Source organism: Hemiscyllium ocellatum, chromosome 19, assembly GCF_020745735.1.
Source record: "Hemiscyllium ocellatum isolate sHemOce1 chromosome 19, sHemOce1.pat.X.cur, whole genome shotgun sequence".
Lineage (NCBI taxonomy): Eukaryota > Metazoa > Chordata > Chondrichthyes > Orectolobiformes > Hemiscylliidae > Hemiscyllium > Hemiscyllium ocellatum.
Genome location: NC_083419.1, coordinates 60,336,950 through 60,362,799, shown reverse-complemented (window position 1 = coordinate 60,362,799; position 25,850 = coordinate 60,336,950). Strand labels below are relative to the sequence as shown.

Sequence of the window (25,850 nt, the reverse complement as noted above, 5' to 3'; positions counted from 1 at the left end):
GGTCACCTTCAAAGATTCTATGTACTCTAGGACATGGATTGGAATGTTTAGGACAATATTCACTGGAGTTTAGCAGAATGGGGGGGGGGTTCTCAGAGCAATCTTTGGATTGGAGGGTAACTGATGTAACCCCACAATTTAACAAAGGAAATAAAGAGAAAACTGGAAATTATAATCCAGTTAGTCTGTAATTTGTCACGGAGAAATCACCAAACTCCATGATGAAAGTTTTAATAGCAGAGTATATGGAAAACAGTGCAAGGACTGGATCAGTATGGATTTACAAAGGGGAAGTCCTACTTGACAAATATACTGGAATTCTTTGAAGATTGATAAGGAGGAGCCAGTGGATGTGGTTCACTTGGACTTTCAAAGGGCTTTTGATAAGATCCCACGTAAGAGGTTGACATAAAACTAAAGCGCGTGGGATTTGGAGTAGAACGGACATGGACAGAGAATTGGTTGTCAGACAGGAAATGAAGACTAGAAATAAAAGGGTCTTTTTCCAAGTGACATGCAGTGACTAGCGGTATGCCATGAGGATCAGTCCATGGACCCCAGCTCTTTTCACAGTATGTTTAGGTGAGCAAGCTAAATATAATGCCTCCAAGTTTTCAGATGACAGAGTTGGATGGGATGGCGAGATGTGAGTAGGGTGCAGAGATGCTTCAGTGAGATTTGGGTAAGTTGAGTGAGTGTGCGAATGAATGGCCAGTGCAGTACATTGTGGATAAATGTGAGGTTATCCACTTTGCTTGCAAAAGCAGGAAGGCAGGTTATTATCTGAATGATGATAGCTTGGGAAAGGGGGAGATGCAACAAGATCTCGGTATCCTATTACACAATCATTGAAAGTCAACACATTGTGAAGAAGGCAACTGGCATGTTGACCTTCAGAGCAAAAGATTCAAGTGCAGGAGCAGAGATGTCTTGCTGCAATTGTGCAGGCACTTGGTGAGACCAATGCTGGAATATTACATGCAGTCCTTATCTGACTGGTCTCCTTATCTGAGGAAGGATATTCTGACTATAGAGCGAGTGCAGTGAGGATTTACCAGATTGACTCTTGGGATGGCAGGACTGACATATGAAGAGACACTGGATTGTTTTGGATGATATTCACTGGAGTTTAGAAGAATGAGGGGGAATCTCATAGAAGCCAATAAAATTCGAACACGATGAGACATACTGTACACAAAGTGTGGTGAGCCTGTGGAATTGTCTGCCACAAAAAGTGGTTGATGCCAAAATATTGAATGTTGTCAAGGAATTAGATATAGTTTTTCAGGGTAAAGGGATCAAAGGGTGTGGGGAGAAATTGGGAAGAGGATGCTAAATCAGATGATCTGCCATGATCATATTGAATAGTGGAGCAGGTTCAAATGGCTGATTGGCTGTCTCCGATATTGTGTGTTCCTATGTTCCTGTGGATCAGCGAACAGTTGGAAGCAATTGGGAAATTTGGAAGCAGTTGTCAGAATAAAGTTCTTTAGTGTCAGATAGTAATGACCTATGGTTCTCAAGGCGAAGTTAGATTGAATGATGACATGTAAGTGGAAGTAAGTTCTGGGGCTCTGCAGTGAAATCCAATTATAGCCACAGCCTCCCTTACTGCTCAGAAATATTTGATGGAAGAATCCTGAGCAGTTTCCACTGCTCAATCTATCATTACCAAAGTAACTGGTGTTCCTATCACAGTCACTGCTCCCACAATCCGGGCAGGATAAATGGTGAGTCTCTATAGACCCACATTTCTTAACTGCTGCTGAATAAAGTAAGTAATGAGGGAACAGTGTTATGGTTCAGCATCAGTAATGAGTTCTTCTTCTGGGGTTATGTCAGAATCTTTTCAGTGACAGTTGTCAAGCATAAAGTCATCACTCTCTCTCTCTTCACTCTCAAAGATATGTCTCTCTCTCTCTCTCTCTCTCATAGACATATAATCTTCTTCCTATTTAGATCCTCAGGATATAGAAGGCAACATGGAAACAGCAAAGGTGATCGATTTGATCCCATGGATGGATTATGAATTCAGCGTTGTAGCAACCAATACCCTAGGCTTGGGAGAACCCAGTTTGCCATCCGCTAAAATCCGGACAGCTGAAGCAGGTGGGTTGCCATCTCCGTTGAGACTTACTTTACACTTTATGCTTCTACATAAATAATTGTACAAGTCCCATCATGCTTTACAGATTTCATAGTCTTTAATTATTAAGTGAATAGTGCATGTGTACCTATGGTGCTTTCCATAGGGAAGCACAATAATATCAGTACGTCAAATGAGTAACACCTACACTCTACCCAAACATGTTATTGCTTTCCTGACTCCCAGCTGATATCAACCTTTTTAAATAGTATTGGTTGTTTGGGATACAGGCTGTGCCAGCATTTGTTGCAGACCCCTAATTGCCCCTTGATCCAAATGACTTAAGAGGGAAGTTCAGAGTCAGCTATATTGCCGTGGGTCAGATGCTAGACCAGGGAAAGATGGCAGATTTCCTTCCTCAGATGACATCAAGTGAACCTCTACACCAATCCACAATGATTACATGGTCACCATTAGGCTAGTTTGCAATTCCAGATTTTAAAAGTTGAATTGCTCTTTCACCATCTGCTCTGGTGGAATTTGAACGCAAGTCCAGATAACTTTAGCCTGGGGTCCTGGATATGTGGTTGAATGACAATAATGCAGTACCACTGCCTTTGAAAGGGAGTAGCTTGTCAAGAGCTATGAACAACCTCATGTCTGTCGTTCAGTTACCTTTGTTGACACTAACTAAAACATATTCCTGTATTGTTAGGCACTCCCTAGTTTGTCACGTGTCAACTACATTGAAACTTGTCAAGTACATTGGATTCTGAATAATAGTCAAGAATCCCAAACTAGAGATTGTCACTGAAAGCTTTGTTGCATCATTGATTGTACCTGGGTCCCTTTCACAGATGCATCCATCCTGTTTGTTTATTTCTTGCACAAGAAATATTTGGATTATCCATTAAATTAAATGAAACATTCATGGTGAAGTGGTAACATAAAGTAAAAGTGCAACAAAAGTCACATTAACTGGTAACTGAAAAGTCAGGACTTCTGATTGCGAACAGTCCATGTTTCTAATTGCTTCTCACAGTTGGCCGTAGATTATAATATGAGATTTGCATGTAATGCTACTGGAATAACTGAAGTTCCAGTTCCTTGAGTTAACGGTCCCCATATCTTGCTTTCAGGTATCTGACTGATAGAAATACAGTGCTGCATCAGAATTGGGGTTGATTTCTCATCATTCTACTTTGCTAACCTAAGATTCATGATGGTTTGTGAAATCGGTATTTAGAGCAACATGAAACTGGAAAGGGAGACTTAAAAAGCCCAAATAGCTGCACTGCTGGTCACTTATCTTGTAGCTGTGTCCGATGTGACTTCCTGTTGTGATGCTGGTGAGAGTTGGTTTTATGATCTGCTCTGTTAACATTCAATTGAAAGTTAAGAGCATGCCAATTCTCTTTTGTTCCATTATTGACGTGAATCACAGAGTGAGTCCAAATCAGAGAAGTCTGTAGTGTCCATGTTCAGTGGTCTGCTTGGCCAAGATTAGAGAAACAATTCTGAAAAAGTGGAGGACATGGATGCTTTATTTTTAGTTACATTTTATCAGACTAGTTAAGATATTATTTAAAGAAAACCAGGGTCAGTTACTGTATATAAGGCAGAATCAATTAAATATTGTTTCTGTTCTGTTGACTTGAAGAGTTTGACTTCAGAAACTCGGCTCTCAATATGAAACCTGACTTGGTTCGTAAGTAGGTCAGGATGGCGTTACAATGCTACCCAACCAGTTCTGCACACTACACTCTCACTTCGCATGATTAAGCCTTGTAGAGTCAAGTTCAGGGTTTTTTACACTGCAACTTCTGATATTCAGACTGAAGGATTGGTGTTTATAAAATGCATTCATAATCATGGGAAATGCATTAACCAAGGGCAGCTGAACACAGAGGCTCAAAAATCTGCTGAAAATGAGTAAACGTTTACACTAGATTCCTTTTCTTCAGAAATAAGAGAAACCCCAAGGCTTATGCAGAACCCAGTCAACACTGATGTTGAAAAGTGTGCAGAAGAAATCAGTAAAATTAGAAAGATCTGATTAGATGGTGAAAACGTGTGCAATGAATTGAATCAGATTGGGTGACGATGCTGGAATGAAATGGTGAGGACTGGTATCTGAGCAGTTTCAATTCAACTGACCACGGGACTGATGTGACCCTCAGTCCTGCCAACTCAGGCTGGTTGACTGCGGTCTACCTACATTCGCGTTTCTTAATTCCAGCTTTATCCTTTGTCCTTTGGTTGGCCTCAAGGTTTAGAAATGGCTGTCTTTTGCACTGTTGCCTCATTTGCCACATTTGCGGATAAATCCTGCGTCCTAGTTTTGTACAGCTTAGTGGAAGCAAAGGCAAAGGACTATAAAATGTACATATGTGGCTTGCGAACGTGAGCATAATTAGGATCCTTATCAGATTTTGACATCTGTCAGTTTATAGCATACTAAAGACGTGGAATCCAACTTGACATTCTGCTCCTGGGTGCAGATGACTATAGGACTGACAAATAGCTCATCTTCTAGCTTTCAAGGCTTGAGGCCCTTGCTGTTTGTTTTCAGTAATGCTGTTCAAGATCAAGACATTTCACATGAAGCAGCCGAGTGGCATATACAGGACAATGAGGGTGTGACCTTGGCACACTGTGAAGATTAAAGCAAGTCTCCAATTACTAGGCAGTCTGAAATAACTTTAGAGCTGAAGGTTTTGACTGAAGGACTCCTGATACAGTAGTCACGTGGCTTCTCAGTTTGGGAGTTGATAAATACTTTCTTCACTTGTTGAACTGTTCAGATGTAATAAACTGAAATGGACATCACCTACACACTTTATAGAAGCTACATATAACTACTTTTGTATTGCAGGTGTGTCACAAATGAATCTGTGTGTTGATTATTTACTGTAATGTGTTGTGTTACCACACTGCCTCGCAGTTTCCACTAATTTTCCAAATCTAAATAAATTTGCTTGTTTGAACTGCTCCACCTCGCTCAATTATATTCTCAAAAAAACTTACTTACCGAGGACAATTGAGGTTTTGTTGCTAGTCAGATGAAAGTGAGAGGATTAGGAATATTTGCTGTAATCTCAAAGGTTCAGTTTCTGTTTGATGGTAAATGAGACACATTTGCTTCTTATTCAGACAAGTTTTACTGTTTCCAATTTTCAGTTAAAATGGCAGCACAATATGTAAACTAGGAAAGTGCAATATAATGCAGATGTGTTTGTTGACTGTTCAAAGTCAACAACATATTTCTGGCATGAGTTCCAGTAAGTTTTTGGCATATTTTGACTTACACTATTGTTCAGGTTGGTCACTGATTTAACATTATCCACTGCAGTTGTATCCTTGCAGCAGATATGCTATCATATCATTTGCATTCATTTCTGAACTGAAAGATTTGTTGAACTGAAGGAGAGAGCTACATATAGGGAACCATGAACATATGCAATGTTACAGAACGGCAGCTGCTCACTCAAATGTTCTTTAATGGGTGATTATCTTTTATGTGTGTGTGTGTACATGCACACTTACAATGTAAGGCTCTGATATTCTGCCTGTTTTAATATATCTCAGTACGTTTTCTTACGTGGGTTCATTTTGCTGCTTTTACTTGAGGTGGTGTAGTATATAGTTATTATTAATGACATAAATATGCAGCTTTTGTGATGTACAGTGCAACCTTACGAATAGCATGTCTAACCATTCAGCCTTTCAGTTTGGATTCAGTGTTACCAAGTTGACCATCATGCTTTATGTGACCATATTCAACTCGACTTCATGCATAAGAGTTAGTAATCCTTGTATCTTCCAAGTGTGTTGAAATTTGTAGAGAAATTTGTAGAATATAGAGAAATCTGTGCGTATTTATGCATTTCTTTTCATGTGGATGAGTATGGCAATTTTTTAATGAGTATTTGTGCTCTTGTTTCCTGTCGAGCCCTAGGATTTGAAATGTTCAGTACCTTTCCTGTATATATTACATTTTACCGTCATTGGGCCAGAGCACCGCTGCAATTTTTGATGGATTGCACCTGCATTGTAAATTAGATTTCTATCAGCTTGTATTGTTACTGCTTCTGAAACACTGTTCCTTTTCTTGTGTCACATGGAACCACAGGTAGTATTGTTTTGATTCTATTTTGTCTCAATATAAGTCAGTAAACATGATGCAATGGTCATATGCATGAATCCAGACTTGAAGAGGACTATTGCATTCACCTGTGTTGCAAAAGTTCAATCCTGTACATCTCAGCAAGGAACTAGCGCAACAATAAAAAAAAATCCTGCTTAGAACCAACTCTGTAGCAGGTGAGAGTTGAACACAAATCTTCTGGCTCAAAGATGGATAGACAACCACTGCACACAAAAGATTCTCCGAATGCAGTGAATATGTGTTCCTTATTTCATCATACTTCTCATATATATGTACAAAAGCACAGAACATAACCTTAAACACTACTTATGGGACCGAGTTTGTGTTTGGCAATTGGAGAAAAAAACACTTGTATTTATATCGTGCTCCTCATGACCTCAGCCAGCCAAGAACTTTTGAAGGGTACTCACCATTGTAGGGTAAAATACAGCTGGCAGTTTACACTCAGCTCACTCCTACAATGATGCAATGCTAATTGAGGGATAAATATTGATGATCACCTGGATAGAAGAGACAGACAGAGACTGGATTTGATTTCACTTCTGAAGGGCGTCTCTTCATTTGATGCAGCATTCCCCTGTTTTTGAGGTAGAGTGTCCGCGGAGATTTTTATGTTGAATTTTCCAATGTAGGACTTGAGCCTAATCCCTGGTGGCTGAGAGGCTTCTGAAGGTAGTTGCAGGCAAATTATTTAAAATGTTTCCATGGTGAGGCAATCCAAAAGCAAGATAGACATTAAAAGTTGCAGGCATTGCTATTGATGAGACCAAACTCATATTTTTTATCTCAATGTGTAGAGCAACAATGATACTTGCACGGAGAATCCAAAGTAAACATTTGCTGAGAAGAAGGAAGGTTCTGGTTCAGTTTAGCTCAGCAGTTGGCAGATGCGGAGAAGCCTTTGTATTGAGACAGGAAAGGACAATATAATTACTAGCAAATGATCTTCAAGTTCAGGATAACATACAGAATAGTTACTCGTATTTATAGAATAGGCTGCTACTTCACAACTGAGTGCACTCAGCTCAAATATTCCGTTGGAAATGACAGGCTTGTTCCCAAGATTATAGAATGAGGAAGGGAAGAAAGTGACCTTAGATTATGGATACTAGCTGTGAACCAAGCTGAGTGACTTATTCTCATTCCTATCCTTTGCATTTTGTAAAATAGCAGTTGTCATTTACAGATTAGAAATTCATCCTTAGGACACCATCTTAAGCCTGTAATGAGCACCATCTACACCCTGTATGTTTGAAAACACTTATTTATATCATGCTGCTAAATGGGAATTGGAATATCTGATGCAAAGGGCCACTTTCTGTTTAATGATAATATATGTGATAAATAAGTTACTAAGGCAAGGGTGCACCATCTGAACTAAAGAGGTTAAGGATGGTATCAAATTGAAACTTGTACAGTGTTATGAAGATCAGTCTAGATGATTGGGAAACATTTGCAAACCAGCAGACCTTTGAGTATAGGTGTTGAGATGTCCTGTTGAGGTTGTACAGGACATTGGTGAGGCCCATTCTGGAGTAGCGTGTCCAGTTCCAGTCGCCCTGCTACAGGAAGGATATTATTAAATTGGAGAGGGTTCAGAAAAGATTTACCAGAATGCTGCCAGGAATGGAGGGTTTGAGATATAAAAATAGACTGGAAAGGCTGTGATTTCATCCACTGGAGGTTGAGGGTGACTTTATAGGGGTTTATGACATCATGAGCGTCAGAGGCAAGGTGAATGACAAGGATCTTTTCCCTCAGGTAAGAGAGTTCAAAATTAGAGGGCACGGTTTTAAGATGAGAGGAGAAATATTTAAAAGGGACAAATTTTCTCAGAGTCGTTCACGTGTGGGATGAACTCATGGAGAAAGTGGTGGATGCAGGTACAGTTACAACATTTAAGACATTTGGATAATTTCATAAATGGGAAAGGTTTGGTGGGATATGGGCCAAGTGCAGCCAGGTGGGACTAGTTTAGTTTAGGGGACATGGTCAGCGTGGACTGGTTGGAGTGAAGTGTCTGTTTCCATGCTGTATGACTCAAAGAAAAAGGAGAAACTGGAGTTTGAGAGAAAATTAGCAAGAAATATAAAAGAAGAGAGTAAAAGCTTCTCCAAATTATATAAAGGAAGAGAAGGAAATAATGAACATTAGTCCATTAGAAGATGAGGCTGAGGATCAAGTCCTGGCAAAGAAGGAAATGGCGGAGTGTTTGCACAAGTACTTTGTATTTGTTTTCACTGGACAAGTCCTTAAAGCATCCCAAGAATAGCAGAAAGGCAGGAACCAATACCAAGACTGAAAATCATGATCGCTGCAGAAAAACAAAATTTGGACAAGTACTGGGACTAAAGGTGACAATTCCTTTGGACCTGATGACCTGAATCCTCAAATCTTTGAAGAGATAGCTGCAGCAGTTCATGGCTGCATTAATTGTAATCTTTAAAAACTCTGTGCATTCTCGAAAGGTCCTAGTGGATTGGAACACCGCAGATGTAACATGATGATTGAATGAATGAAGGAGGCAGGAAGGAGGAGAAACTATGAGCCAGTTAGTCTAACAATTGCTAATTGCTAGAATCCATTGCTAACCAAGTAGTTGCGAGGCATAATCAATCAGTAGACTGAACCTGGCATTGTGAAAGGGCAGTGACAAGTGGGAAGCTGTGATCCACACGTCATTGAGTAGAAGGTTCAGCAAGAGCATACATTGTTGGAGAATGTGTGATAAATTGAAGGGTCAGCAGTGAAAAAATGTATCCAGGAACAGGAGAGGCTGTTCCAAAGTGACATTGATCTAATCACCAAATCAGTTCAAAGCAGCATGGAAACACATTTCACAAACACCAAAAGAGAATACAAGCCTGATTAATTTGCCAATGATAAAATGAGACAAAGTAAAACAGGGCATCTGTAAACAGGGATTACAGGACTTTGTATTTCTACATTAAACTGACATACACTGACATCAGGTCAAAGATAATGCTTGAGGACGAAATAAAACTGAGTGAAAGATTATAATTTCCTGCTTTGAGTTGTTGAATTTGGGTTTGGGAAGCATGTGGTAAAATCAAAACTAGGCTTTGCTGAAGCACCCAAGAATGAAATAGTCTAGTGAGTGAGTAGATTCAATGAAAGAGGAGTGTCTCCTTCAGGGAGGGTAATGATTTACTAGACTTTGGAAACATGACCACTGTGGCTTTAGGGTCAGAAAGGCCAAATATCTTTCAGTTGAACCTTTACTCAATAGGTGGGGACTGTTTTTAGGCATTTGGCTGTTAACAACATGACAGAAGAATAGTTGGTAGTACGAGTATTTGAGATGGACAATAAAATGGTGTCAGCACATTTCCAAGAATTTAAAAAATATACTTCAGCTGAAAGCTTGCAAATTGATGGAATTTGTCCTTGTATGTGTTTCATTTGCAACTTTCTTGCTGACTAATTTCCACAAATGAGCCTTTCCTTTGTTGTCAGTGAATACAGTAATTTATCTAGGTTTTATTATGGTTTAGTTCGCCAGGTCAGAATGTTCTCTGATGAACCCAAGTCTTAGAATTGCAGCAATCTATCATAGCCAGGCAGTAACAGTCATTTCTAATGAGTAAGTAAAAGTCTAGGAACAGTCCTCACTGATGATTTAAAGTTGCATTTTTCTTCTATATTAGCAATCTTGGGAAGTGATTGATTTAGAATCATAGAACCACTACGGTGTGGAAGCGGGCCATGTGGCCCTTCAAATCCACACTGACCTTCCAAACAGCATCCCGCCCCAACCCAGTCACCTATCCTCTGGATGTAACCCTGCATTTCCCATGGCTAATCCCCCTAACCTGCACATCTTTGGACTGTGGGAGGAACCTGGAGGAAACCCACGCAGACACGGGGAGAACATGCAGACTCCACGCAGGCTGCTGAGAGTAGAATCGAACCTGGGTTCCTGGTGCTGTGAGGCAGTAGTGCTAACCATTGAGCCACCTTACCGCCCCAAAGTATTTGGATGATATTTTTCTCCCTTTGTCTACTCTCCCAAATGCTGAATCCTTAGTTGGATCTCATTTTGGATCTCCAAAATCCTCCCAAAGAGACCCGTTATTGTTCTGGTCCAGATTGCACAATAATATAAGTGATTGGACATTCTGGGCACGTTCCCAAAATGCAAGATGCTCAGGTCAGTTGTGGTAGAGGACTGAGGACCTTGTGTCTCGGTCATAGCTCAATGGAAACTTAAATAGCAAGGTGACTTTGTCTTCACTAGGGTTAATATGTGTTTCCAAGGTGCAGCAGTCTGTTGGGCCTTGATTGTCCGAACCTCAGGTGGGACCAGTGAAGTTAAAGGAGAAAGGAACCAATAGATTTTCACTACCTATTTGTAATTTTGGACAGAAGGCCTATTGCAACTCATGGGAAGGTGGGTAATGTTGTTATGGGGGCTTTGTGCTGAGAGAGTTGACAAGAGTGAACACTAAACAGCTGTTTTCCAAGTTGGCCCAAATTTATTCCTTTGCTGTTTGAACTTCCTCCCTTGTGCACCCTGTCCATCTCTGAGTATCAAATGACAGGCAGCAAAGTGTTCATCCCCAAGGTTGGCAAGATTTCTACCATAAGGGCTTTAGTTTTCATAGTTGGTGCTATTTTAACTTTTCATTTGACCCTTTACATGAAAGTCACAACTCAGTTTGTGTTTGCTGTGGAATTATGTTTAACAATGAACCTTGTTTTATTGTCAAGGTTGCTTATTTTTTTAAGGAGAAACTGCTGGGTGCACTCAAGCTTGCATAGTCTCTTTTTTTAAATTACTGTTCACGATCATCATGGACACTGGTGTTGCAGGATATGTTCAGAACTTTTACAGATGATGCACATCTTCACTTGGAGAACTTCCCGAGCAGCGTCGAACATCCCTGTCATATTTCACTGAGTTCCGGCAATCTGTGGATGACTGTTTTGCCCCATGCCTGCCATGAGGCTGCCTTGAATATCGCACTGTTCGGTGGCCCATCATTCTCGATCATCAGATGTTGCTAGGACTTCTTGTTGGGGAAAATGTGCACTTCATCTGAGTCACTGTGTGAAGCCCATTGTGGGAAAGAATCAAAACAAGTTCAGGTATTCCAGCCAAAAATCTGCATGACAGCTTGGTATCCTTTGATATGAGTTGAATGGTTCTGTGAATACACCAAGCAGTGTTTTCTTTGGCTGTAGCTTCTTGCATTGGTCTTGAACCTTGAGTGCACAGTCGTAAAGATTTTATTCTCTCTTGGCCACTATCAGTATTATTTCCTGTGAATGTTAAGTGCATCTTGTGATGAAACTGCCTGTCTTGATTGAATGCCATTTGCAATGTTTCCCCCACACACCTAAACTTGGTAGGGGTTTGTTCTCCTCTACAGTCGTAGCACTCAGACATGTGCATCATCTGTAAAAGTTCTGAACATATCCTGCAACACCAGTGTCCTTGATGGTCGTGAAGAGTAATAAAAATAAAAGCAAACTCTGTAGAGCACCACCACTACCATGACTCCAGGCATCCCACCCAATATCTTCAAACATTTACCCCCTCCATTGCTGATGGGCTGTATTCAGTGTGTACCATTTAGACACAAAAGTAACTCACTAAAGTTCCTTCAACAGCATCATCCAAACCTGGAATTTTTACCCCACAGAGCGACTGAATAGGCTGGGGCTGCTTTCGCTGGAGCATCAGAGGCTGAGGGGTGACCTTATAGAGGGGCATGGATAGGGTAAATAGACAAAGTCTTTTTCCTGGGGTGGGGGAGTCCAGAACTAGAAGACGTAGGTTTAGTGTGAGAGGGGAAATATTTAGAAGGGACCTAAGGGGCAACTTTTTCACAGAGGGTGCTGCGTGTATGGAATGAGCTGCCAGAGTAAGTGTTGGAGGCTGGTACAATTACAGCATTTAAAAGGCATGTGAATGCGAACATGAATAGGAAAGGTTTGGAGGGATATGGGCCAAGCACTGGCAAATGGGACTAGATTAGGTTAAGATGTCTGGTCAGCATGGGCGAGTTGGATCAACGGATCTGTTTCCATGTTGTACATCTCTATGACTCTTTGACAGAGCTGGCTAGGCGCACACACCTGCGAATATGTTTCCAAGTCACTGGCTATCATGGCTTGGACTGATGTCACTGCTCTGTTCTGTGTTGCTGGGTCAAAATCTTGAACCTCCTTCCCTGATGTGGAGATGCCGGTGTGGACTGGGGTAGACAAAATCAGAAGTCACATGACACCAGGTTCTAGTCGAACAGATTTATTTGAAATCCGAAGCTTTCGGACCTCTGCCCCTTCGTTCGGTACAGTGAGAGGGGAGAGTACACAAAGGCTCAGAGATCATAAGCAGAGAGATCAAAAAGGTGACGCATTTGATCCTTTTGGGATCTTCTCTGCTTTCTTGCATTAAATGCTTTTGATCGTTTTGATCTCTCTACCCTTGCTCTTTCTGCCTATAAACTCTGTTTCTTACTGTACCCGATGAAAGGGCAACATTCTGAAAGCTTGTGTAATTTCACATAAACCTGTTGGACTATAACCTGGTGTTGTGTGGTCTAACTTTGTCCCTCCCTAACAGCACTGCGAGAACGGTCACTGCCTGGACTGTAACACTTGGTGAAGGCATCTTCAAATGAACTCGAGGACAAGAATAAATTTTGCCCTCTTTCTGTGAATGAATTTAAACATGACCATTGACTACAATCTGGAAACAATAATTGCAACTCCAGTCCTTTTGGTAGCACAAGAAAGGATACCTTACTTAAGGCTTTCTGAACTTTTTACTGGACTATTAACCGAGTGATGCCTTTAAAAAGTCAAGTAAATTAGTATGTTCATGTCAAACCGAGGCTCAAAGACTAATTTATTGGAGGTTTGTAGTTCTCAATGACTTGGGCTGAAGTATTTCATTCCCAGTGTAGAGTTGGGCTGAAGGCCCTCAAAATAACAAGGTCAAACAGGCAGCCATAGACCTAGGATGATGAGGACAAGATTAGGGGGGAACAGGAGGTACAGTAAAGTAACTGTGCTTGAAAATTCCTTAGAAGCACAATCTGAATTAAGCCTTATTTTTTCCTTTTCTGTCCTGAGGAGTTGTTGAACAGGAGTGAATCCATTGACTGGGGTGAAACTATAGCATTTAGTGAATCCATTGACCAGGGTGAAACTATAGCACTTAGTTACTTACATTGTGCTAAGAGATGTCAGCAAGGTCAAATAAAGACCTGTGTCCAAATTCCTGACTAATCAGGAGATTAATGAAGCTGATCTTGATCTCTAGCGTCCCTTGGTATTAATTAGCAACTTAAGAAATTTGCTCACCAATCTGTATTTATTAGCCTGTCTTAACAAAGCAGTATTTATTTGATATTTCCAGTGCTTTAACTTTCTCAAGGGGTTTTATTTCCTCTGGTTTCCTGGCTGCTTGGAGCGTGAGCTCACACATTGAGCGAATCACTGTGCTACTTGAGCCAGAGGCTGTGTTTTCAAAACCAGTAAGGATAAGGTGTTGCGTTTGAGCCCCATTTACTGTCATACACATGATTTCAAACTAGATCTTTGTATCATCAGCCATTGCACCATCTTGCTATTTTAAAAATGGCCATTAAAATATCACTAGAACATGGATTTATGTTGAGATCTACCTGAACCAGTGAGTTTCTGAGCTGTGCAGATGAGGGAAGTACAACGTGTAATCTTGGATCCTTGCTGCAATAGTCATACAATTAAACTCAGTGCCTGTGCAGAGAGATCATCGGCAGGTTTCTCACTTGGGTGTTGGTGGGGATGGCTGGATCCTTGAGTGTAAAGGTTTATGATGGTGCACCTCGCGAAGTCAAATGGCTTTCTATCATTCTGGATGACAGGTATTCAGGCATTAATCTAAAAACTGAGCAGAGGAGCAAAGATGCTTCTCTTTGTCTTGATCAGTAAGCATTTTGGTTTTTGTTATATTTTTGATGCGTATATCTTCTGTCCATGGTCAATGCATCAGATACCACTTTCTTCCAACACATCAGCTTACTACTCCCAATTAAGTGCATACTATTGCAAAACGGATCCGGTTCAGTGGTGACTGCATGCTTACTCACTCCTCCATCACTCCCTAAATGAGCTGAACATCGTCCCTGATCTGATATGTGTGCTTTCCTGAGTCAAAGCATTCTGTTTTTCCCTGTGTTACCTCATTATTCCTGACTGTGTGGGTCAGTGCTAAGTTATGCTTAGAATCATAAAAGGGCTATTCATCTCACAATCAACCAAGTCCCATTTACTTTATGGATGAGCTGCTTGTTTTTCTTGTATTGACGCTAATTCACATCCGAACTGGGAGGTTTGTGCCATTTCTAACAGCAGGAGTTGTTTATATCACGGATGACTGACATTATCAGTTGATAACTGATAATGAAAATTAAATAAGTAGCCATTAACATCTACTGGGAAATAATGACCCAATTCTGTCAGGGTGTTTTTGTAGGTTTTGTTGGCAGTGTGGTTAATGTGAGGTTGCTCTGTGACCACCATACTTTTGGTGCAGATTTCTTACATTGGGATTAAAAAGAAAATATTTTCTTCTGATTGACCTCTTTCATGCAGTTGCATTAGTGCAGCCTTGCATGGTCAGGCTGGCAGACCTCAAGCTGGGGCTTCCAGAACATGTAAGGTCGCACGCTGATTCACGTGACTTGCAGAACGCGCTCATTTTGGACTACCGGAAAAATTACTTGGACCAAAGCCTAAATTATCAAGTAATCTTCTTTATCTTTACACACTACGCCAAAACTGAAGCAAGATTTCACACAACTGAGACTTGAATATGTTGCAACCAGAATTAACTTGAAATGCTTCTTACCTAGAACATTGGGACCAAATTAGTAACAGCAATGCTGTTACTCCAGGGCTAAGAATACAGTGGAGCCAGAAAGAAATCCAGTCTTCCAGCAACTATGTCGTGTCTTTGTAGTGTTAAATAGCAGCTATTGTGTTATTTTGACTCCTTTTCCTGCAATTTTAGGGTATCAAATGTTGTTAGATGGAGACATAAAGATTATGGTGATGAGCTGGTTCCAAGTTTTGGAGTAGAACTATAAAAGCAGCCAAAGGCACCATAACCTACGAATAAATGTCCATGTGTATAAAGTTTGAAAGCAGTTGACTTAAATCAAAACCTATTTGATTTGTGAAATTGTTGAGTTTTGTTGGCAGTCTATCTGCTGTATATAATTTCATATCCATTCTTGAACTCCCTCCAAATAATGATTGCATTGAATTACTTATCTCAATGGAGTTCCAATTATATATAGAGGAAGTATAAAGAAACTATTAACCATTGCCTTGGCCATCTTGAATCTAGCTTAGCAAAATGATTAGTTGCTGGAATAGTTAATCTGGTCAGTGCCTGTATGCAGACTGCTGCTGATCTTAAGGAAAGACTTGAATTTAGACAGGAACTCAGACAATCTCAGGATACACGCAGGAGGCTAGTTCGCCTGTCATGCCTTTTCCAGCTTTGTTAATAGGCCATACAATTAGTCCCATTCACCTACTGTATCCCCACAGCACTAGGAATCTTTTCAAATATCGATCTGGTTTCCTTTAGGAAATTTCACATGAGCAAGAATCACAGGTAGTTAACGTAGGGGTACAGCAAGTAATAAATGCGATGTGTTGCCAGGTATGACAGCTGTACGTCCCAGTGAGTGGCATGTTCCTGCTCCTTGGTTGCTGCCTGACCTGCTGTGCTTTTCCAGCACCACTCTAATCTTGACTCTGATCTCCAGCATCTGCAGTCCTCACTTGCGCCTATATCAAACAACACAACCCGTTGACCATTTGTAGTGTCCAGTTTGTGCTTACAAGCCACAGAAATGTACAGCCTTTATCAGATGTGATTCTTGCTATTGGAAATCACTTATTGAACAATTCAGACTGCACTAAGATTTACACTGGAAATCAATTTAAAGTCATCAGCCGGGCACGCAATGAACTGGAGACAACTTACACAAATACACTGCACTCTCTTCTATGTAGCCAAAAGAAATTTGTACAAATATTGCACCTTTTTCAAAACAAAAAGCGGTCATGGTGACAGCCAATATCTGCTGCATTCCTACGTGACCAATCAGAATCTGCGTCTCTTCCACGAATTAAGAGTAACAATTAGCTATTCTTGCTGCATTGCCATTGCCAGTAGTGGCCCAGTCAATCAGTATGCTCTTCTCATGCTGTACAACATGGTGGCCTTTTGTCCCAGTCCTTGTGAGTGAAAGGTGCAAACCTAACCACTTTTTGCCTACTTTGAGCAATGCTGAAGGTCAGCACTACCATGCAATGATTTACTGAGGATTCTGAGATATCTGGCCATTACAGAGGAAACAAGACATCGTCTAATCAGTTGGACTCCAGTCTTGTCATTTTCACATTTCAAATATGCCAACAAAAATGTAAAATGCAACTGCCTTTAACTTCCAGTCTAAACCAGATAAACCCTATCTTTGTAATCTCATGAGCTGTGCTTTACTGTTGCTCGTCGTCATTTTTGTTCTGGTAGTTAACCTACATTCTCTTTCACTCGAAAACAGCTTAAAATATTCTCTCCTTAATTTCTGATCTGGCTAACTACTTTAACTGAAATGTAATAGGACAAGCTAAAGAAATACGTAGATATTTGTTGTGAATGACCAAAACAGTTTATAAAAAAAATGGCGGGGAGCTGTGACTGAGCCTCGCCTGGCAACTCCCTGAACCTGAAAATGCAGGTGTGCATCAGAACTGCTGATATATGTTGAATCTTAGCTAACTTTCCTGTCCTTCAAGTTGTGTGGTGAGCTTCCATAAGGATGTGACCCAGGGTAGCCTTTTAAGGTAATTTTACTGAATGGAAATTTCCTTCAGATAATCTGTTTTCATTCACACAGTCTGACCTGAGCAGCTTAATTGTGTTCAGTTTCTCCTACAGCGCAATATATTAAGCAAAAGAAAGCAGATCTTTCTGAAGTTTTTCATAATCTATGATCCAGATCCATCAATTTCTCTGTGGGTTGCAAATTGAGGGAATTCAATTGTAATCCTCAAAGATGGTTTTTACGAAGAAGTCTTAACTTCACCCCCTGGATCGCTCAGTCAGGAAATGATCTGGTCCATTTTGACATGATGGAACTGACCCTTCTTTACTCAAATTCTGTCATCCTGTTTTTACTGATGGGACTTCCCATGATTGAATCAGACATCCTGGCTAATGGGAGAATTAGACTGTACAGAGTTCACTAATCTAGAAAAGCAAAGTGAACTTTGAGAAAGAATTTTTTTTAACAAGAGGTTATTGCAGCAATCCTCTTAACTGCCGTCCTACATAATCATTTGGTTCCCATCTGCATTTTGTCCCCATCCAAAAAGCATGTGGTGCTGGAATGTGGAACTGTTAATTAGATTCTGGATAAACTATTCTATGGAGATAGCCAACCCTTGTTAAGTCTAATGGTTATAATAAGGCACCAGTCTAACAACTGTGCTCTCCTTGGTGTGCTGCACCTATATTGAGCGTTTGTATAATGACACACAATATTATTGTAATTATGGATGAGAAGCTAAGCAAAGTTGTTTTTTTTATTGTTCACTTGACTTTTCTTGTAGTCCAACATGGCGTGAAATTGTTTGTTACACTGTAGTGCTGACTGAACACACTTGAATGTGAACTCACTGGACGTATGAAGATTTCAGCCTTCAGGGGCTTAGTCAGAGCAGGACCTGCAGAAAAGGCAGCTGGAGTCCAGGTTATTGGCCCTGGACCATGTGTGAAATGTTTTTAAAAAAAGATTACAGCGACTAAAGGTTCCATAGCCTTCTTCATGTGCGTCATTCTCATCATTTGATTTTCATTTGTAACATCTACAACAACATACATTGTGAAGTAATGTAACAGTAATTTGGTGTTGAAATGAAATGTTGCACCCACTAGTTTATGAGCCTCACAAGATTGAAACTAGTCAGAAAAAAACAGTTGCTTGCTAGGAAAGTGAACTAACGTAGGTGCTGTTGAGAATACTCTTTTGTTTCTCTGCAACTCAATGGATTTTCTAGTCTTACAATATTATTTTCTCCAGAACATGGGTCAGAGCTGAAATACTACAGTATTATTTTGATAATTGCAATTTGTCAGAGGTCTCACATTGGAAGTATCTCAGCAAGGTTGCCTACATGCTGTAGAATCCTGCGCCATGGCAACAGTCGCACTGACTAAGTCCCAGGACCACTTGATACATTCCCAGCACGACAGGATTCTCCAAAGTTTGCAGATTTCCTCAGGGTCTTGTGTGTGGGTAAAGTGACTTCACAACATGTCCCCGCCCCTATGAATGATGCCTAAAATTGCTCCTTTGGCAGCACCATGATCACAGGCTGGCTTCTGTCTTCCTGCTTTACTTTCTCTGCTTGAATACAGCTATTCATGACCAGGAGCTAGCAAGCGTCTGGGGTCTTTGCTGTGCTCTGGCTCTCTTCAGCATAAGGAGTGACCCACATCCTGTCAACTCTCAATGCATTGTTCTCTCAAAATGCTCAGGAACTTGTAAGATCCTCTGTGTTTGCATCTGAAAATAATATTTAACTTGAGGAGACTTGAACAGAACTCAGTGAAATTCCAGATTTCAAATTACTTTGGTTCAACTTTTAGTCTCTGTGAAGTTTTATTTTAACTTAATCCCCAGGGCAACCTTATGGTCTTGACTTGAGAAATGATAAATATGGAAAGTCGCTGATAATAATTCAACAGCCTCTGCGGGGAAGTGTGGTACAGTGATGCTTTCATATGCTAGTTGTTGCTCAGTCATAGCACTCTGATCTGTGAATCTGAAGATTGTGGGTTCAAGTCAGGTAAGACCACTTTTGGAATGCTACATTCGGTTCTGATTGTTCTTCTAGAGGAAGGACATTGTTAAACTCGAGAGGGTGCAGAAAAGATTCACAAGGATGTTTCTAGGAATGGAAAGTTTGAGCTACAGGTAACGGCAGAATAGGCTGAGGCCTTTATCCCAGGAGCATTAGAGACCAAGGAGTGACCTTATAGTGGTTTAGAAAATCATGAGGGGCATGGATAGCGTAAATAGCCGAGTTCTGAACAACCAATGTTCTTGCCAAATCCTGCAGGTTTGGGAAAATGTTCCCTTTTGTTTGGATGTACACTCAGCGAGGAAGGTGCAACAGTGATGTGATACATCAGTCATCCGAACATTTTTTACATGATATGCTGCCTTATGCCAAAGGTCTATCTGAAGGCAGATTTCCACTCGTCGGAAGCAATCATGAGAAGTAAACATTTTTATAGATAAATTAGCAAATATGTATGTTTCAAAGAATGACTGGATGTCTATCAGTGTGCCAGCTTGATATAATCCAGCCTGTGATTTTAACCTGCTGGCTCAGGTAGAAAAAGTGAGCTGAATATGGGAAACAGAAGGTTGGATTAAGTTCCATCAAAGCAATTCTGTCATCACCTGGATCTCCTTATTCAATACACATCTGTTTCACATTGCAGCAACAGAGAAAGGCTTTGTCTTTTTTTTAATGCTCGGAATCGGCTGCAATTCTAAAATAATTGAGTTTCACAAATGGGGACTTCCAAATTTCCAAAAACGTTATTATGAGGGAGTACATTTGAGAGAACTTTGTGCTGTCAGGTTATCTGTTTATTTTTACTCTATTTGGGAGTGATGTTTCACCAAATCTTTGAGAGAATGAAACTTGTTTCTAAGTTTAAGTGGGTCTATTCTTAATGTATCAAATATATTTCAGCGGTAGTATTCTCCAAAGAGCTCATGATCTATGCTTTTAAATATATCATGACAGTATTCTAAAAAAAGAGTGGTTTTCTTCCACTATATTGATCAAAATGTGTTCCTCAACCAACACCAAATATTGTTTCTGAGATCTTGCTATGTGTAAATTGGTTTCTGGGTCTTATGCATTAACCACAATGAGTGATTGGATTTAGATGCAATCATATGCAGATGTCTCACTTGATCTGCGGTCGTCCTATGACCTCTATCATGAGGAGCACACATATCAGAGGCCGATATGTGAAGTTCAATTCCATAAGCTCCTTGTTTTGGAACATGCTGACAGTTGTGACTCTGGGATGACTGTTGCAGAGCAGTAAGAAAGCAGAACTACTTCAAGGCAGACACATCTCCATGCAGAGCTGTGAGCTGCCATGTAAAGAAACAAAGCTACAGTGAGAACACTGGTTCATGGGAAATGCCTGCAGATTTTCCCCTACCTGCTTCCTGTTCAATGACAGAGGCTTTGCAGCAAAGCTGGATTTTCATCCATGCACAATGACAGAATTATGAAATAGGAAGGGATTTACTCACAAGTCACTGCACTTTTCTCATTGTTGGGAAGAGACTGTTGCAAAAAATTCTTTGAAAGAGAAGGTAAAAAATTCGTAGAAATTTTATAAGTTTTGAAGACAGGCTTTGAACCCCAAGTGAAGATTACTTGTGAGTGGTTGCATATTTAGTATGAGCCAAGGTGAAGGAGAGTCAATTGGTTAACACATTACATCATGAGTATAACTTGCAGAAACCTGTGAATTAGTGCATTAAAAGGTGAGCAAATTAAAGAAAGAATCACCTTGGCCATAAGATATCTGACCCCGAGAGCACAATCACTAAGAGAAGACTGACTCTCAAAGAAGTTATAAACACGTGGGTAGGCCATGAGCTTGTAAATCAGCAGCAACACTGCACACATGGGAGAATAAATGAGTTTCTCCACAATGTGGACAAGCTGTATAGACTTGTGCACGACACTAAAAATAAGCCAAACTGTTCATATGCAACAATATGGCGAAACTTAGTTTGGGAACATAGTCAACATGGGCTGCTTGGACCGAAGAGTTTGTTTCCATTCTATATACTCTACGTGTCGACAGACAGCCAGCAGAAAAAATCAATCTCAGTAGAGGATCTCACATAGGTAATCAGAAAGCATTTCCCAACTTGTGGAAAACAGTGTGTTAACTTCGAGAAGCTAAACTACTTTATATGCACACGGTTAGCGAGGAAGCAGATAATCAAGCCCCTGAAGACGAATGCTATGAAGATGTCAGACAATAATGCAGCCAAAAAAGTGTTGACAATAGAGAGATATTGTACAAAAAATTAGATGAATCAATCAGTGCCTTAGATCAGGTTGGCTGTGTCAAATCTAAAGTCAAAAAGTAACTGGGGGATGTCCCTAAATTAGAGTCATAGTGCCATACAGCATGGAAACAGACTCTTTGGTCCAATCAGTCCATGCCAACCATAAGTGCAAACTAAATTAGTCTCATCTGCCTGAGTTTGACCCATGTCCACGTTCATCTAACTTATGAATACTCATACTTACAAATGTGATCCCGTAAAGGGATACAATTTTAAAGACCCAGCAGATAAACGTTTCATGTACTTGGGAACGGCTACTTTATATTGTCTGCATTATCATCCAACTTGTATACAAATCGATTTCCGAACAGACTCAAGAATAGAACCCGATTGCCAACTGAGGACTCCTGTATTGTTAAACCCGCTACCGTATTTAGACCCATGACAATGACAACACTACAAAAAGTGTATTCTTCATTAGAAAACAATTGGGAGCACCCAGAGGGAGAGAAAGATACTGTTTAAATCCATGTATTTCTTTCTTGTTGATAGTGATCTCCCCATTTACCTGAAGCCCTTACCCTTCCAGATGGTAGAAGTCACAAGTTTGGACCTTGATGGATGTTGGTAATGTCTGAATGCTGAATGGGAATTTGTAGTATTCCAGTAAAACTGAATCTTAAACAAACGTAACCCATTTATCTATCATTAGTTCATGTAACACCCAGGAAAATAATTTGCCCAAGAACTGGCTGACTTTGTTTTCTCAGCAGAATTTTCAGTGGTCAGCACGGCTGCCTCACAGTACAGGGTCCCAGATTCGATTCCAGCCTCAAGCGACTGTCTGTGTGGAGTTTGCACATTCTCCCCATGTCTGCGAGGGTTTCCTTTGGGTGCTCCGGTTTCCTCCCACTGTCCAAAGATGTGCAGGTTAGGTGAATTGGCCATGCTAAATTGCTCATAGTGTTAGATGCATTAGTTGGAGGGAAGTGGGTCCGGGTGGGTTACTCTTTCGAGGGTCGGTGTGGACTTGTTGGGCCGAAGGGTCTGTTTCCACACTATAGGGAATCTAATAAAATCTAAAAATTTGCCTGATCTTTCACAGCCTCTAGTGCTTTTTGTGCTTGTTTCCTGTATTTTTCTGAAAGGTCAGGATTTGTTGAGGAGGGTAGATACTCACACTTCTGCGCAGGTATAGACACAACACAGGGCTTTTTATGAATAAGGTGTGAAGGAGAACTTTATTCTGACCATTCACATAAAGCGTTGCCTCTGTCCAATTATGTGCCACAAATTGATAGGAAAGGGTTAAATTATGAAAATTTAGCTTGTGTTCTTTCAAACTTAGGAAGCTTAAGAGTGATGTCATGAAGGCATTTAGTATGTCTTTTAAAAAGTGAATAAGCTATACACAGAAAGCCTAGTTCCAGTTTTGAGCAGACAAAGAACAAAAGGACTTAGCATGCAATGAAAAGTAAAATATTGCAGCCACTAGAAATCTGAAACAAAGACAGCAAGGGCTGCAGATATACAAGAGGTCAGTCAGCATCTGTGGAGAAGGAAGCAGAATTCGGAGCTATTTAAGAGTGAAATCGTGGAGCCTATTATTAAATAAGGGACTGTGGAAACCTTGAATGTTCAGTCCCAAAAGCTTCAGGCAAATGGAGCTTTCAGGATGGAGCAAGGTAGATCTTTGTTATGTAATGATGACAAACTCTGTGGAGAGAGGGTAGGTAATTGGATCCAAGGTGCAGACTAGACATGATCTGGTTGGAATATGCAGCAGGTCCAAGAAACCGAAGGCCTTCTATTCCTTGCATGATGTCCCAGTTCTGTCACTCTGGATTCACTTCAGAGTGAAGTTCATATTCTGGTGACGGGTCAGTGGACTCGAACCGAGACCTCTACATTTGTTTCCACAGATTCTGCCAGACCTGCCGAGTTTCCCCAGCAAGTTCTGGCTTTGCTTCACGTTCACTCTGTCAGTTTTATTTTAACCTGATCGCCCAGAGCTTCTGTTTGGTCCTCAAGTATCACTGTCGTGTTGACACGTTGCAGACCCTGAACAGGATTTCATTGCTTTGAATTTATTCTGAACATCAGCTCCAGGAGAGGTAGCTGAGAAAATGATTTTTTTTTGTTAAACTCTCAATTTTTGTTTTTGAACAATAACTGTGACCCGTTCAGAATTGGACCTGCACCAATTCATTTCCACACAATGTAGAGTTCAGGTTCTGATAACCACACACATGGGTCTGGCTCAGTATTCCCCATGTGGCAAAAGAAAATAATCATTCCCCAAAAACTATCCTGAAAGAAATTTCTTTAAACCAATCTTCTTATTCTGTTATAGAGATTGCTGTAAATTTATGACGCCTAAAGACAACTAGAATATATAGCTTCGGCCTATTCACTCTATCAGTACCATTCATCATTTTTAAATCTGTATACTACCTTCACTACTCCATTGAAAATATTCTCAAAATCTCAAAATACCACTCCCAACAGATCGGGGTAGGGGGCAGGGGTAATACACACTGTGCTGTTCACCCTGTTTTCTGCTCCATACTCTATATATCCACGAAGCAGGAAGCATTAAAATCCACCACACTGGATCCTCAATTAAGTTCAAAAAGGATGCCAGTCATTTTTGTTGGGATTTGCACTCTATACTAAATGCCAGAGTAAGAAGATTCTGTTTGGGGAATTACCAAACCAGCAAAAAGCACAATCGCTCATTTGAAAGGCAAACGAAGGTTAACTCTGTTTTCTCTCCACAAACATTGCCAGACCTGCTGAGTTACTCCTGCAGTTTCCGTTCTTGCTTTTCGAAAAGATAATTCTCGAGTTACTTCTGGCATTTTTCAGCGGGCAGATTAGTCATTAACTGGCAATATACTTCCCATAAAATTCTAACTCAATACTTGGTGCCTATAACTTGAACTCTTCTGACAAGTTCCTTCTAGCCACTGGTCTCTAACAGGATGTGATCCCTTAAGCAGTACAGAGTTTTGAGTCATGTATCTCAGTTTTATACCCTACAGCTGTTACCCCTAAACAATCCTTAGGACTCCTGACCAATGGGAAGAGTTCAACTTACCTCTTCCTTGACCATTTCCCTTGAGCCAATCAGCTTAGCATTGCGATGAACCATTAACTATGGTTTGTTTTAAACATGGTGCCTTGGGAAACATTGTGCTCTGACCTATTTCTGATAACTTTAGTTCAATACTTTCTTTAATAAAATCACATAAGTACCTGGCACATCGATTGGCATGCAATATAAGACTTTTCCTCACTTGCCTTATGTTCAGTATAGTTTGATAATGTTGTTCAGTGCACCGATGTGCCGCTAAGTTAAACTCTAGCAACTGGGAACAGAAAATTTTAACAGGACTTAGACACTTAATCGTTGGGTCTTAGGGAGTGTTGCTGAACAAAGAGACCTTGGAGTGCAGGTTCATAGTTCCTTGAAAGTAGAGTTGCAGGTAGATAGGATAGTGAAGAAGGCATTTGGTATGCTTTCCTTTATTGGTCAGAGTATTGAGTATAGGATTTGGGAGGCCATGTTGCAGCTGGACAGGACATTGGTTAGGCCACTTTTGGAATATTGTGCGTAGTTCTGGTCTCCTACCTATTGGAAAGATGTTGTGAAACTTGAAAGAGTTCAGAAAAGATATTCAAGGATGTTACCAGAGTTGGAGGATTTGAGCTGTAGGGAGAGGCTGGAAAGGTTGGGGCTGTTTTCCCTGGAGCATCAGAGGCTGAGGGGTGACCTTATAGAGATTTATAAAATCATGAGGGGCATGGATATGATAATTAGACAAATTCTTTTCCCCAGGGTGGGGGAGTCCATCACTAGAGGGCATAGGTTTAAGGTGAGCGGGGAAAGATATAAAAGGGACCTAAGAGGCAACTTTTTCATGCAAAAGGTGGTTTGTGAATGGAATGAGCTGTCAGAGGAAGTAGTGGAGGCTGATACAATTGCAGCATTTAAAAGGCATCTGGATGGACATATGAATAGGAAATTTTTGGAGGGATATAGGCAAGTGTTGGCAAATGGGACTAGATTAAGTCGGGATATTTGGTTGGCATGGACTAGTTAGACTGAAGGGTCTGTTCCCATGCTGTACATTTCAATGACTATGACTCTATAACTCCCATCTCAAGGCTGAGTGAAGCAGTGCCTGCTCCCTTACAAATGTTATTTCAAATGGACATGTTCAAGAGTGCTTTTGTTTCTTCAAAGTCTTAGATCTTGAAGACTGTCCTTCATCTGAAAAACACTGATGTGCACTGTATGCTCTCAAGGTTTTAATCTGAATTATATGACACCATCTGGAAAATTCCTTACTTCCCTCTGTTTCCTGTGGAAATCTTAAAGGATACACTGCCGGACTGAACTATCCAGTCCTGGGAACGTACCCTACCATTTAACAGC

The 25,850-nt window shown here is 40.6% G+C and overlaps 1 protein-coding gene across 4 annotated transcripts in view; it reads left to right on the top strand.

Moving 5' to 3' along the window:
- Positions 1-25,850, top strand: part of cntn1b (contactin 1b) — a 661,974-nt gene that overhangs the window by 428,931 nt on the left and 207,193 nt on the right. For all 4 annotated transcript variants that reach the window (XM_060839985.1, XM_060839987.1, XM_060839988.1 and 1 more), the window contains one exon: positions 1,960-2,109. In XM_060839985.1, the coding sequence (XP_060695968.1) occupies positions 1,960-2,109 (150 nt within the window). The remainder of the gene's footprint in view (positions 1-1,959; positions 2,110-25,850) is intronic.